Source organism: Ostrinia furnacalis, unplaced genomic scaffold (genome assembly GCF_004193835.3).
Source record: "Ostrinia furnacalis isolate ACB-3 unplaced genomic scaffold, ASM419383v2 OfSCF1638, whole genome shotgun sequence".
In the NCBI taxonomy this organism is placed as follows: domain Eukaryota; kingdom Metazoa; phylum Arthropoda; class Insecta; order Lepidoptera; family Crambidae; genus Ostrinia; species Ostrinia furnacalis.
Window position 1 is genome coordinate 1,111,333 of NW_021131877.1, and position 13,615 is coordinate 1,124,947.

The window sequence follows — 13,615 nt, forward strand, 5'->3', positions numbered from 1 at the left end:
CTAGCTGCGATATCCAAAAGAGGAACTAAAATCAAAATATTTTGTGAAAGTAGGTATTAGGTAGGTTTACACTTACATTTAAAAAAATATAAAATGTTTACAAAATAATTGTAAGATGGAAACCTAGGTTATCTCGTAGCGTCGTAGCTACGTAACATCAACATTGATACTTTATGCCTACGTCGAGCGTTTATTTTTACAAAATTTCCTTCGGCAAACACTGGAAGGATGTTTTAAGTATTCTTCAAGTCTTCGAGTGGCCCCAGGAACGAAATGAGCAGACCACTTAGACGGTATAATAAACCTCTTGAAAATTTACTCAGAAGATAGCCTTTTTATAAAATAATATTTGAAATGTAAGTAATTTTAAGTTTGTTGCATTTCAATAAATATCACAACAATATTTTTCCACCAAAGAGTTTCGATCTAGTTGGCCACGCATAATGAACCAATTTCCAAAACGCCATTTGCAAAATTTAAAAAGAAATCCAAACTCAAAATTCATATTTAGAACGCGGCGTGCCATGGTGACAGAACAATAGACGTCCCGAAAAAAGACGGTTTGACGCGACTCTCGAGTTTTTTGTTGAAATAATTGAATATTGGTAAAAATAAATGATGTTCTCGGATGAAGAAATAAAAGAAATACCAGATAACAGTTACCTACGACCGGGGGACGAGATAATAAGGTTTCGATCTTCGATTATTTTGGAATGAAATGATTCCGGAGCCATGTTGATTTGTTTTCGCTTATGTTTTATTTACTGTTTGCTTACTTGAGTTATTATTGTTGCAGCATTCGTGAAGTTTGTTTAGTTGATAAATATGACAAAAAGGACTTGGTGTTTAGCAGCGAGTCGCTATTATCGAGCTCCGGGCGGAATGATGTAAGTTTTTTTTTACTCTTTGATTTTAAGCAAGTAACAAACTTTTTTTTCCCGCCAAATGTTGTAAAACATGGATGCTCTGTAAATAAATAAACTGACATGATTTGGGTATTGGTAAGATGTTCAAATAAAATTATGTGGTTTAAATAATACTTATTGTTATTCACTCAAATTCGTATGTAAATATGAAAGTCGTTTCATAAAATTATTTATTTTATCATATTTAATCAAATTATTTACTATATTACTCATAATATCAAATTATTAACATTTTTGATTTAGGAGTTAACTATATTCTTGTCATTAAAGATTTACCTGTTATTCCCAATGGATAAGAAACCTGTGAACTTTTTAATAATTAAAAGTTAAAATTTTTAAGCATACATAAATTAACGTTTATTGTCCCCAAAACAAGTAAATGCATGCCCTGCTAGCCTAAGATGCGCGCCGTGATAACTTTTAGCGACGTCAAAATGTATGAGCAAAATTGATAAAATGGCGTGATAACCGCTTATCGTAGCGCGTATCCTAGGCCTACTACCTGAAACGAACGAATTCCCCTTATAGCTGGACGTCTCCCGATCCTTATTCCGCGATGGCTTCTTCCCTGACACCCTGGATCAGCAGCAGGCCAGGTTCGCATGGACGGAAGAGGACGGCAACATCGCCTCTCTCGTCTCCGAGCCGGGGTTCGGGACTACAGGGCAAACCACCTTTGGGAAGGACCTGGATGCTGCCTTCAAGAATGAGATGAAGGTAAGTTTTGTACTCTAGTTTGCTCTCAGTCAATTTTGTAGGTACCTAATTAGATTGAGACTATAATATGCGTTACTAGGTGCTCAGCCTAAAGGTAAACGGAGATTAGAAGTTTTGAATACGCTGTTCCTCTTTATTGAAGATTTGGTGTCGATGCACAGTTTGGGGGAGGACTGTGCCTTACAGTGCGACGTATAACTAGGTTTACTTTTTATAACTTGCTTGGTCATGATGGATGATAAGTGATGATGGTTAATTTGACGACTCTAATCGCGTCATATTATTCTAAGTATGTAGAACGTGGCCGTAACAAATTATTACGGATACGTCGTCGACTATACTATAAATTCGCTGCCTGCTGCTGTATTTCCTGAACACTATAATCCGGGCGCTTTCAAGGCGAGAGTGAATAGGCACTTACAGGGCAGATATGTACCATCCTAGACTGCATCTCACTTAACATCAGGTGCGATTGCGGTCAAATACCTGCCTTGTCTAGCATAAAAAAAAAAAAAAATACTTATTACTGTGTAGTTAGTTAGACAAACAGAGTTCTTAATTCCACTGTTTTTAGAATGGTCGAATAATTTTGATTAAAATCTAGGTGGTCACAAGTTGAACTTAGACTCTATTAAATCAATACCACAGATCTCCTATGTCGTATGTCGTAAGTGCACGAACTAACATTTTCAGTACTGTTTTATGTTTTCCGTGGAGACAAGTAGCGACACCCTCCAACGCTCTTTTTATTTGACGAAAATTATCTATACTAATACTATAAATGCGAAAGTAACTTTGTCTGTCTGTCTCTCTTTCACGCCAAAACCACTGACCCGATTTTGATGAAATTTGGCATAGAGATATGTAGTTTGAGTCCCGGAAAAGGAAATAGGATAGTTTTTATCCCGGTTTTTAAAACAGGAACGCGCGTAATAAAATTTTTCTGTGAAAGACAAAACTCCACGCGGGCGAAGCCGCGGGCGGAAAGCTAATAATCTATATATATAAAAATGAAACCCGTTTCGCGTTGTCACGGCATCACGTGTGAACGGCTGAACCGATTTCGATAATTCTTTTTTTTTAATGTTTGTGGAAGTCCAAGGATGGTTCTTACGGAAAAAAATATTAAGAAAATCTCTACGCTAAGGCGGTACGAAGTTCGCCGGGTCAGCTAGTATAATAATAATATTATGTGTGTGTTGATCATCGAATCCATCTTTCTTATTCTATTTCTTCCACCTCCCACCAGCTGAGCCAGTCGCAAGAGGCGGACACCTCAAGCTCAGTGTTCCACTCGACGTCCAGGAACGGGCTGACCTTCAGCAGGAAGCCGTATGTGGAGCCCTCCCTCGTGTCCTCCACTTCCAACGGTAAGCATCATTTGTTTATTTGCAACCAAAAAACAAGTACAAAAGGCGAGCCAACCTAATGCGTATCAGGACACTTGCGCGAAAGACACTAGCGCGGAAAGCCATTTGCGCGCATGGACACTTGCGCGAAAAGACACTAGCGCGAATGGACGTTAGCGCGAAAAGACATGAGCGCGAAAGACACTACTTAGCGCGAAAGACACTACTTAGCGCGAAAGACATTTGTGCACATGGACACTTGCGCGAAAAGACAAGCGCGAAAACAGTTTTCATTTTATTAATCGCGAAAAGTATTTGTCTGAAAATTATGGAGTTGATTTTTTTTGGAAGGCATCAGTGTTTTTTTGCAATAATGCGTAATATCCCACTCGGGAACCAAATCTTGATCTTCCATTACCCCTAATACAGTACCTACCTGTTGAAGTGTTGATCACACCAAGCAGAACCAGATTAAACCTAATAGATATTTTATTGTTGAGTAATCTCGATACTACAACTACTGACAGCGAAAGAGTGTAGAGCTAGAAACCTACATAAAATGTTTACTTTATCATTTCTAGATCGCGCAAAAACCGGTTCGGGCACATGCAAAGTGGACAAGGCAGACCCTCGCTCTCGCTTCCACTACGTGAAGTACGTCAAGCGACACGGGCGCACCGTCAAGCTATGGGAGTGCGGGATATGTGAGTACGAGACCATAATCCATTTGATTTTATGGGAATTCTATGTTCTACTTTTCCCTAGCCCTGTTTCCCATTAATTGGGGTCGGCTCTCCTTCTGAGGCGCCAGGACAGTCTGTCCTGGGTTGTCGAAATATTTGTTTGGGCACGCTATATGGGATTATGGGAGTTCTATGTTCTACGAAAATAGTTCTGGTGGGTAGGATAAGTACCTAAACGAGTTTGTAGTATTCCTGATCTGTCCTTTGAACATACAGGGTGGAAACGTTAAGTGATCTCACTCGATTATTTCTAAACTATACAAGCTATCGAAAAACTGATTACTGATTCTGAAAGTGATTCACAAGCTCTTTCAAACGGTACCAATAATAGGTTACAGAATAAACTGGAACAATCCGAAAATTCAATGTCTCCAGCTTCCATACCTACTAAATGTATGCCAACCACACAATATTAGAAGTGTAATTTATTTTTTGTTAAATAATAAACTTAAAAAGTCGGTTAAATAAACTCGTAACTTGCATCTTATTTGAAATTATTTGTGGAAAACATTAGTTTTAAGCTCTACTTGCTATAATATTATCAAGAGATGAGTGCCATGACTGTGATAGTACTAAATGTATGGAAGGTGGAAACATTGAATTTTTGGATAGATCCAATTTATTTTGTAAGCTATTGTTGATACCGTTGGATAGAGCTTGTGAAGCGCTTTTAGGATCAGTAACTAGTTTTGCGATATCTTGTGTAGTTTTTAATATTATGTAACTTTACCAAATGTATGGAAGTTGGAAACATTGAATTTTCGGATAGTCAAGTTTATTCTGTAACCTATTATTAATACCGTTTGAAAGAGCTCGTCAAGCACTTTCAGGATCAGTAACCATTTTTTCGATATCTTGTATAGTTTAGAAATAATCGAGTGAGATCACTTATCGTTTCCACCCTGTATACAGCGGTTATATTTGAAAACATACTTACTTTACCGTGTACCGTCGTTCTCCCACTCTTTATGCCGATTTTTCATACAAATTCGGGCCCAACTATCGGCCAACTGAAAATCGGTGGTCTGCGCCTTAGTTTAGGGACAACAAATACGTGAACTATTCTGCTTGCAGAGCAAGAGCTTAGTAAGATTAGCTTAGCTACTTAGCTGACTCAGTTTTCCATAGTTTTGTGCTGACTGCAAACTATGCAAAAATATTGCCTCTGACTGATTTTGAATCTTGTTCCTGCAGTGGAAAATAAATAAATAATGACGATGACGATACTTACTTCGGTATTTTTAGTAATGGAATATTTTCCATCCAGGCAGCCGAGAGTTCCAGCACCAGTACACGCTGATGCGCCACCTACCCACGCACACTGACGAGCGCAACTTCCACTGTGACGCGTGCGGCAAGAGCTTCCGCCAGCTGTCTACCCTCAGCCAGCATAGAGCCATACACTCTGCTGAGCGGCCTTACGCTTGCGAGGTCTGTACACTGTACATACTTATCATTATTTCCTTTATTTTCTTTTATTAATAGCATCATCATCTCAGCCATAGGACGTCCACTGCTGAACATAGGCCTCCCCCGATGCTTTCTTTTTTAGTAAAAGCGTTTGGCGATAATTTAGTAACTACACTTGGTCTAGAAAGAGTCGTCTCAACTGTTCATTCAACTCAAGTGTAAGACACGCTTGCAAGGATTGTTCTTCAGGTTCTTAAGGTTGTTTTAGTATGCTATGAGATAAAGGGAAAGCAATATAAGCCGTTGGGGCAGGAAAGTTCTCGAGTGGCGACCACGGGCTGGAAGACGTAGCGTCGGCAGGCCTCCTACTAGGTGGACCGACGATCTGGTAAAGGTCGCGGGAAGAACCTGGATGCGGGCATCGCATTCGCAGGACCGTTCATTGTGGAAAACCTTGGGGGAGGCCTTTGTCCAGCAGTGGACGTCATTTGGCTGAAACGACGACGACGACGAATATAAGCACATGGCTAAATCACTGCTGTCTGAACGTCGAAACCAATACGGAGCTATGCATCATTCGCCGCTCAAGGGTCTTTTTTGCTCTTGCACGTCTTCTGTTCCTTAATTTTTATAACTTATTCTTTCTCTCCAAAAACTGACCAACCTGATAAATCTGTAACATTTTCTCTATCTAGGTGTGCCACAAGACTTTCAACCGCGTCTCCACCCTGATCTCCCATCGCAAGACCCACTCCGATGAGAAACCTTACAGGTGCCATTTCTGCCCTAAAGGATTCCATCAGAAAGGTTACATTCCACTTCCTTATCCTATTCCTACATAACCTTAAAATCTACAAGCTGTTTCATAATAACTAAAATAGAGAAACGGGTCTCAACGCTACATTTTTATTACCTAGGCTCACGGCTTGACGTTTCGGCTGGTATGCTGCAGCCGTGGTCACAAGCAGACTGGCGGCCGCTGGTGTTTCTCTATTTTAGTTGAAATGGAACGAGAAACATTAAAATCTGTTTCTTATTATGCTATGAATTTCAGGAAATCTGAGAAACCATCTTTTCACACACACGAATGAGAGACCCTATCGCTGTAACATCTGTTTGAAGGGTTTCAACCAACAATCAAACCTTGTCTGTCACAAGAACAAGGTAAACTGAATTCCCTTAAGTTTATGGAATATCTCATGGTATTTGGTGATAGTAAGAATCAACAACTATTTATATTTTAGGCTCATCCTGATGACGGATGCCCTCCCATCAATACTCGAAGCCGAAACATTCCCCGTTTAGGTCTTCCAATGGCTGAAAGTACACCAGACTCATCGAGGTAAACTTTACTTACCCTTAAACTTAATCTTTATTAATATTGTATTCTATATGACGTATCGCTATTGTTTTCGAAATAAAAATAATTTTTCTTATAGGTAAATCACGTAGTTGCCTATTATGGTCTTACTCCTTTAGTTCTACTGGTACATAGGTAATTTTGTTTTTCAGAGGTAGGAATCAAACTACCCCTAGGGCAGAGATACACGAAAAAAGTTGCAGTGGTTCTAGCAGAACAGAAACTTTTTTCGTGTTTATACCATCGTTCGTTCGTTCGTTTCAGCCAAATGACGTCCACTGCTGGGCAAAGGCCTCCCCCAAGGTTTTCCACAATGAACGGTCCTGCGCTGCCCTCATCCAGCCGTTTATACCATGTGTAGGACTTATTATTTTATTAGGTCAACAGGCAAAGCATGAAAAGGGTATTTGATTCAATAAAATTGTACAGCCATTATAATTTCAGACCGCAAAGCGACCACTGCGAAGTTTCCTCTTCAGTCGGACCTTACTTAGCCTCAGTTGACGGATCCTCATCAGCCTGGCAGAAGTCTTGGGAGCTTCCTAAGCCTTACCCTGAATCTGGGGCATCCTGGGGCCAGGACAACCCCATGGGAGCCATGGGCAGCGGGGTCATTGTGGACCCCATCAAGACCTATCACATGGGGATTGCTTTAGCAACTAGGCAGACCCCCTTTGCGTTGTTGAAGCCGAATAATGGAACTCCTGTGTTGGTGAAGGTTATTGATACGAAGCTCCCTGGTGGGAAACAGGTAGATCTATTCATCATCATTTCAGCCACAGGACGTCCACTGCTGAACATAGGCCTCCCCAATGCTTTCCATGTTGATCGATTGGTAGCGGCCTGCGTCCAGCGCTTCCCTGCTACCTTTACGATGTCGTCGGTCCACCTTGTAGGTGGACGTCCCACGCTGCGTTTTCCGGTACGCGGCCTCCATTCCAGAACCTTTCTGCCCCATCGGCCGTCAGTTCTGCGTACTATGTGCCCTGCCCATTGCCACTTCAGCTTGCTAATACGTCGGGCTATGTCAGCGACTTTGGTTCGTTTACTAGATCGTAGATCTATTGAATAATTTGAAATTAAGCTTTATGTATGGTATAAGTAAGTTGTGTTTTAATTATAATGTGTTTTAATTAATGTAATAATTATTCGTTTTTTTATCAGATGTTGGTCCCAGCTACTGCTGAAGATTTGAAAGTGGGTGGTAAAATTGTTCTCAAGAACGATGAAAACGATCTTTCTGAGGTAAGTTTACTAAAGATACTGCAGCATTTAGCTAATTTTGGTGTTCAGTTCTAAACAAGTATGCTCTTGAGTGATCCATAGAATGATGGTGGTATCGTAATCATCGATTTATTACTTAATAGATGAAGTAGATTTTAAATTTGTAAGAAAATATTTGGTAGTAAAATGCATCATCATCATCATCATTAATTTCAGCCACAGGACGGCCACTGTTGAACAGTGGCCTCCCCCAATGATTTCTTTCCATATCGCCCGGTTGGTAGCGGTCTGCATCCAGCGCCTTCCTGTTACCTTTATGAGGTCGTCGGTCCACCTTGTGGTTGATGCCCTAAGAAGTATCATACAAGTTATTTACCATTTTATCATCAGGGGGTCAACGAAGCAGCAGGTCCAGAAATAGGCGGCGCGGTCCAGATTCGAGTCCCGGTGGTGGCCATCGTGGTGCCGAAGATCAAAAACGGCGGACGACTGCATCTGTCCGTCGAGGAGCCGCACCATGCCTATCACACTGCTTTGTCTGCTGATGGTATGTTCGTATAGATACTTTGTTATACACTACACAAAACACGTTCAAAATAAATACATAAATACTAAATCAAAACTGCACAATTTAGGCGGTCTTAGTAAAAATATCATGAAGAAAACTTTTAATATTCCTAATGACAACGTAATAATATCTACATACAATGTTAGTCTAAATAATTTCGTGAAAATGTCATCCAAATTGTTTTAGCCATCCTTTTAAAAAAGTGGCCACTGGCCTATATGTTTTCCCGAAGTGGTGGTGGGCAAGCTTCATTGGAACGTGTTATTACATAGTGCTCTAATAAATATTTAAATTCGTACTGCTACGTGTGTGACATAGTTTTATTAAAACGACGGTTTGCAGTGTCGTCTTCCGAAGGACGGTATCGTATTTTCTTGTCTTTATTGAGCTTGATTTGACATTACATTAACATTTTTTTTATTTAACGCTTTTAAAGTAACACCTGAATAAATACAAATAAAATAATAAGTAACTTAGGTATAAGAGGTTGATTAAAGAATACACTGAGAGAAATACATGAACCATCAAGTTCGGATTGTGACTTTTTCGTGCAATAAAAGAGGAAACGAAAGACCGCAAGTAATTAAATTATTTTTGTTTTAACTAAAAAGCAACATTGCCACCAAAATACATTGTCATGGCCACTAATAAATAATAAATAAATAATAGCTTTATTTCTATTAAGTAGTACAGACTTAACATTTTCAGCGGCTTCTGCACTAAGCTCACGCTTGTATCGCAGCTGCCAAATAATAACACAACTCTAGATTTAATTAATATTATTTGATGATGTTTCTACCTTAAAATGTTGAATGTTATAATAACTAGGCCAATATTCTAGGAGGCCAGACTATCCAGGAACAACGTTTTACAGTTGGGGAGGTGAAGGTGGAGCCTTGCGGCACGCCCGACGTCGCCGGCCGCCTGGACGCTCATGACTTTGACGACTCTTCGATTAAGTCTGGTGAGTCTTAAAATGAATGGAAACAAATGTTTTATTCCAGGGGAAATATTTCCGTTAGACCCAGAACAGACGGTGAAACGCAACTGCAACGAAACTGCAACTGCTAGTTACTTTTGAGTTGCATCTAAGTTTCTGCCATAGCGTCCGTTGAGAGACCATCAGACCACACATGACGCGTCCAGTTTGAAACTTTTAGTTTCAGTTTCATTCATAAGAATCATCAGAAAGTTGCAGTTGCGTTTCACGGTCTGTTCTGGGCCTTAGTCTTCCTAGAATTATTCTCATCATACTAGAATGTTAGTATTGGGTGTTGAATGTTTGCACTTCCATTCTAGAAAGTTCGCAGTGTAGGCAGTAGGAAGGCGAACTACAAAGTATTAAATTGATATTGCCTATAGACCAGCGTGAAGAGTATAGGCAAAATCCTATATTTGCATCTGGTGAATTATATCGAGTCATGCACATTCAATGAGCTAATCATGATAAGGATGCACTAACATAGTTACTATTCCCACCTCTCATTCCCTCGGTGCAACTCCTGTGCAGCCAGGATCTACAGCTTGACCGTCATTAAGAAACCAACCAGGTCAAGTTTTTCCCAGAGCCTGATGATGATGAGGTACTTACTAGTCGTGGTATCCGCAGTGCGTATCCCGTACACGTATTCCCACCTCTCGTTCCCACCGTGTCAAGCGGCCATGGCCTTCACTGGTTGGGTTTTTATTGGCGGTCAGGCTGGGTTTTTATTGGCGGTTATCCTGGCTACACTGGAGTTGGATAAGTTTTTCCCGGCGAAATGTCCTGATGATGAGGCGCTTACGTAGTTGTTGGTATCCGCAGTGCGCCTGTCGAGTTGCTCGCTGCCGCCGCCGGCGCCGTCGCCGCCGCTCGACCTCATCCCTATGGACCTGTTCGAGCCCATGGAGTGCATCCCCATGGGTGAGTGAAACACTATAAATATGACGACGACGCGCCTTACCATTCTTCCGCTAATGTTTGAGTGTTATCGGTACACGCTAAATTATCCATGAGTGCTCATCAACACACGCACACTACAATAATGACGTTCGGATTGCTCGGATCAAACGCATTCCGCGCTTCCCTCGGCCAAAAATTGGTGGGGCCGTGGGGCGCGTCTTCTTCGTGGATGAAACGATCCGTATAATAGTTAGGTTTCTCAAACTCGGGCCCGGAATCGACTGATAATAATTATAATATTTTAAACTGATGCTCTACACCAGTAGGCCTAAGATGCGCGCCGTGATAACTTTTATCGACGTCAAAATGTATGGGCAAAATCGATAAAATGGCGTGATAACCGCTTAACGCGGCGCGCATCTTAAGCCTACAGGTAGCGTCAAAACAAACCTTAAATTATGACTTTTGAAACCTAGCTCCCACAAATTACGCTCTGTGATTATTTATTTTTTTATTTTTTAGGCCCGCAAATAACCGCCGTGGACAACATCGACCAGCCCCCACCGTCCGATGACTCTGACATCTTCATCGGAGAATTTGACGTAAGTTTTACAATATTTACATACCACACACTTACAATTAAATAATTAATCGATAAAAATAAACACTTATTATGCTGTCTAAAAATAGTAAAATGGTTGCTTGTTTTAAACAGAGTTATCTAAAATCAAATATGCTTTTAAAACAAATCAAGCTACATACGCTTTAACACCTAAAGGGTGTCTACTGTCGTAGTAATAATGTTAAATCAATTATTATGAGAAAGTTACAAATATTTTGACCGCAATCTTGATAACTAAAAATCATAATTTATGAATTTCTGTAAGCCATCAACATTATGATTAAAAGAAACCTACCTTTTTCAGGAAGGCATCCAGCTGTCCGATTCGGACTAAACCTCTTTATTTTATTTTGTTTCTACAGAGTTATTGTTTATTTTATTATTTTTTGTTTTGTTTGGAAACTCCAGAAGAATGAAGTCGTCGATTTGTGTTAGACTTAAGCGAAAATGAGTTTGGGTTGTTTTACTTTTAATATACAATTTAACAGTTAAATTATCTTTTTATTTATTTAAAATCGTCATATTCCCTTCTTATACAGAGGTAAAACTTACCATGTAAACCGTGAACTCAACATTCAACAAATCTATTAACAAACAGACAGATAGGCTATTTTCTATTTTATAAAATAAAAGCTTAGGTTATAAAAAATGTCATAAAAATATCAAAACGCGTCTATAAAATGACAACTTTATATCTTACACATTTCAACATCTTTCATCAAAATATCACAACCGTCATAAAATTAATATTTACATATTTTTTATGACACAATTTTTACCAATAATTATGTATATTTTTACGCTCACTGCGCTAAAAAAAGGATATTACGCTAAATACTATGAATAGTTCGCAAAAAAGGCAATTTCCTGCCTTCAATGTAAACAGCGCATTATTATGACATCGCTATTATATCGCAGTAATATCGGCGCAGTATAGTCTTCATATCGCATTGTTGTCGGCACGTGGACGGAAATTGGCCCTTTGGTGTATGGGGCCACCCCTGGCGCTAGTTTCAAATGCAGTTTATAGATGGCGCTAGATGACTTGTATTTTTTATTTTGAGAGAGACGTTGACCTGAAATATTAAATAGAAAAGTAAATATTTTTTAGGTATCTATATTTTTAAGTACAATGAAGTAGTACTATGAGTAGACGCATGCTGTTAAAGAACAGTTCAATCTGTTCGTTCGAGATTCGTGAAAAATAACATTACTACAGTGTTTAGGGGTTCTTAATGACAATTATGTAACATAAAGTTAATATTATCTATAATCTTATCCACTTTGCATCCAGTCAATCAAATATTATTTATTCGTTACCTACCTACTTACATAAATATGTACTACATTGCATTTAAAAAGTTCCGAAAGTTCATTCTGGTGAATTTAAAATAAAATAGAATTTTCTCATACTTCACAATACGTTTCATTAGCCAACGAGTAACTGTTCAACATTAAAATTTAACTCATTGCAAACTCCAATACGTCCATTCAACACCAGCCACATAGAAACCAGCCAATTCGGCTAATGACAGCTCTGCCAATAACCACAGAGTAAAAAAATCGCATAACATTTAACACGAAGAATGCGACAATAAAACGCGAATTACGCTCGTCCAGTTTTTTACCAAAGGCCCGCACGTGGCCGCCACGCGACCCAAAATATTAAAACTGGTGTTAGATCTGACACGCGTCTTTCCCACCAATAAATAGAGAAAATGCTGGCAACCCTACTAACGGTTTGCTCCCAAACCATTTTCGACATTAAACCCTTCGAGCTGAGTCTTAATTTCGTCAACCCTATTCCTAATCAATTAATAACAATCCAAAAACACACTTTATCTCGTAGTCATAAGGTGGAAATTGGAGTGTAGAGTGAATTAGAGAAAACTAGGGTTGTCTAATTCCGCCCCCAACGGTTATCGTATAATGCCAGCACGTGTTGGGCGCTTTTTATCGGTTTTTCGTGCGAACGGAGAAGTGGCGTCTGGTGCTGGCCGCACAATGCGCGTTAACGGCAGTCATTGAAAAAAATGTATTTCTATAGAAATAAATTCCACGCTCCCAAGCTACGGATTTATAGTGTGTGTTAAGCTCAAAATTCTTATTTTCAGCAAATCCTGAAAATATAGCCTGAAATTAATCAGATACTGTCATTTGGTATAACTACACAAGATAGTTTAGTCAGTATTTTTGCGTCAAAGGTCCGCTGAAGCATTAATCAACATTACGAGTAGTTATACAGGGTGTTAGGTAAATGGGTATATGAGCCGACACTAGCCCATGTTAACATGGTCATATAAATGGTATGGTGAAGTCAGAAAATTAATATCTTCATTTTAATTATTTTAATTTTCATACAAATCGGATTTTATAAAATTTATTTTTTGTAAATCTATATTGTATATTTGTTTAGAAGTGGGTAAGCTAATATTAGATTAAAAATTAGCTAGTTTCAGAAAGTGTCAACAGCTCTAAAACCCAAAATACACATTCCAACAACAAACAAAATATCAATTGCGAAAACATTAAAACAAACAGCGGGCGTCGACAAATCCCACTCGACTCCCCCAATCATTTCATATTTTGATTATGATATCAATGTCATTCCCTTTTTTATCCTTTGTCCCTTAATACACGTATTAACCCATTTGCAGTCGCGTGCCATTATAATATAATATTTCACACATATAATGCAACTATTGTAGGATATAAATGTTAGTTTTTTTAATGTGAGAAAACGGGAAATGGAGGGTGGTGGAGTCAATTCATTATATTAATTGCCTGTTAGGAACGGACAGGTTATAGAAATTT

General features: G+C 39.2%; 1 protein-coding gene across 1 annotated transcript; it reads left to right on the forward strand.

Annotated features, from left to right (window-relative positions):
- Positions 1-590: 590 nt before the first annotated feature.
- Positions 591-11,287, forward strand: LOC114353254 (zinc finger and SCAN domain-containing protein 12). Its single transcript, XM_028305171.1, has 16 exons — positions 591-689; positions 797-887; positions 1,455-1,643; positions 2,893-3,013; positions 3,574-3,696; positions 5,003-5,166; positions 5,841-5,952; positions 6,200-6,309; positions 6,390-6,487; positions 6,950-7,256; positions 7,670-7,750; positions 8,120-8,276; positions 9,139-9,261; positions 10,102-10,200; positions 10,702-10,781; positions 11,106-11,287. The coding sequence occupies exons 1-16, from the start codon at positions 616-618 to the stop codon at positions 11,133-11,135; spliced, it is 1,959 nt and encodes a 652-aa protein (XP_028160972.1). The 5' UTR covers positions 591-615; the 3' UTR covers positions 11,136-11,287.
- The last annotated feature ends 2,328 nt before the right edge of the window (positions 11,288-13,615 follow it).

Bases quoted from the DNA above. Each gene is read 5' to 3' on its own strand.
- LOC114353254 (XM_028305171.1), top strand. From the start codon at position 616: ATGATGTTCTCGGATGAAGAAATAAAAGAAATACCAGATAACAGTTAC. The intron at 9,262-10,101 runs GTGAGTCTTAAA...TGGTATCCGCAG, and splicing joins CGACTCTTCGATTAAGTCTG to TGCGCCTGTCGAGTTGCTCG. The intron at 10,201-10,701 runs GTGAGTGAAACA...TTTATTTTTTAG, and splicing joins CATGGAGTGCATCCCCATGG to GCCCGCAAATAACCGCCGTG.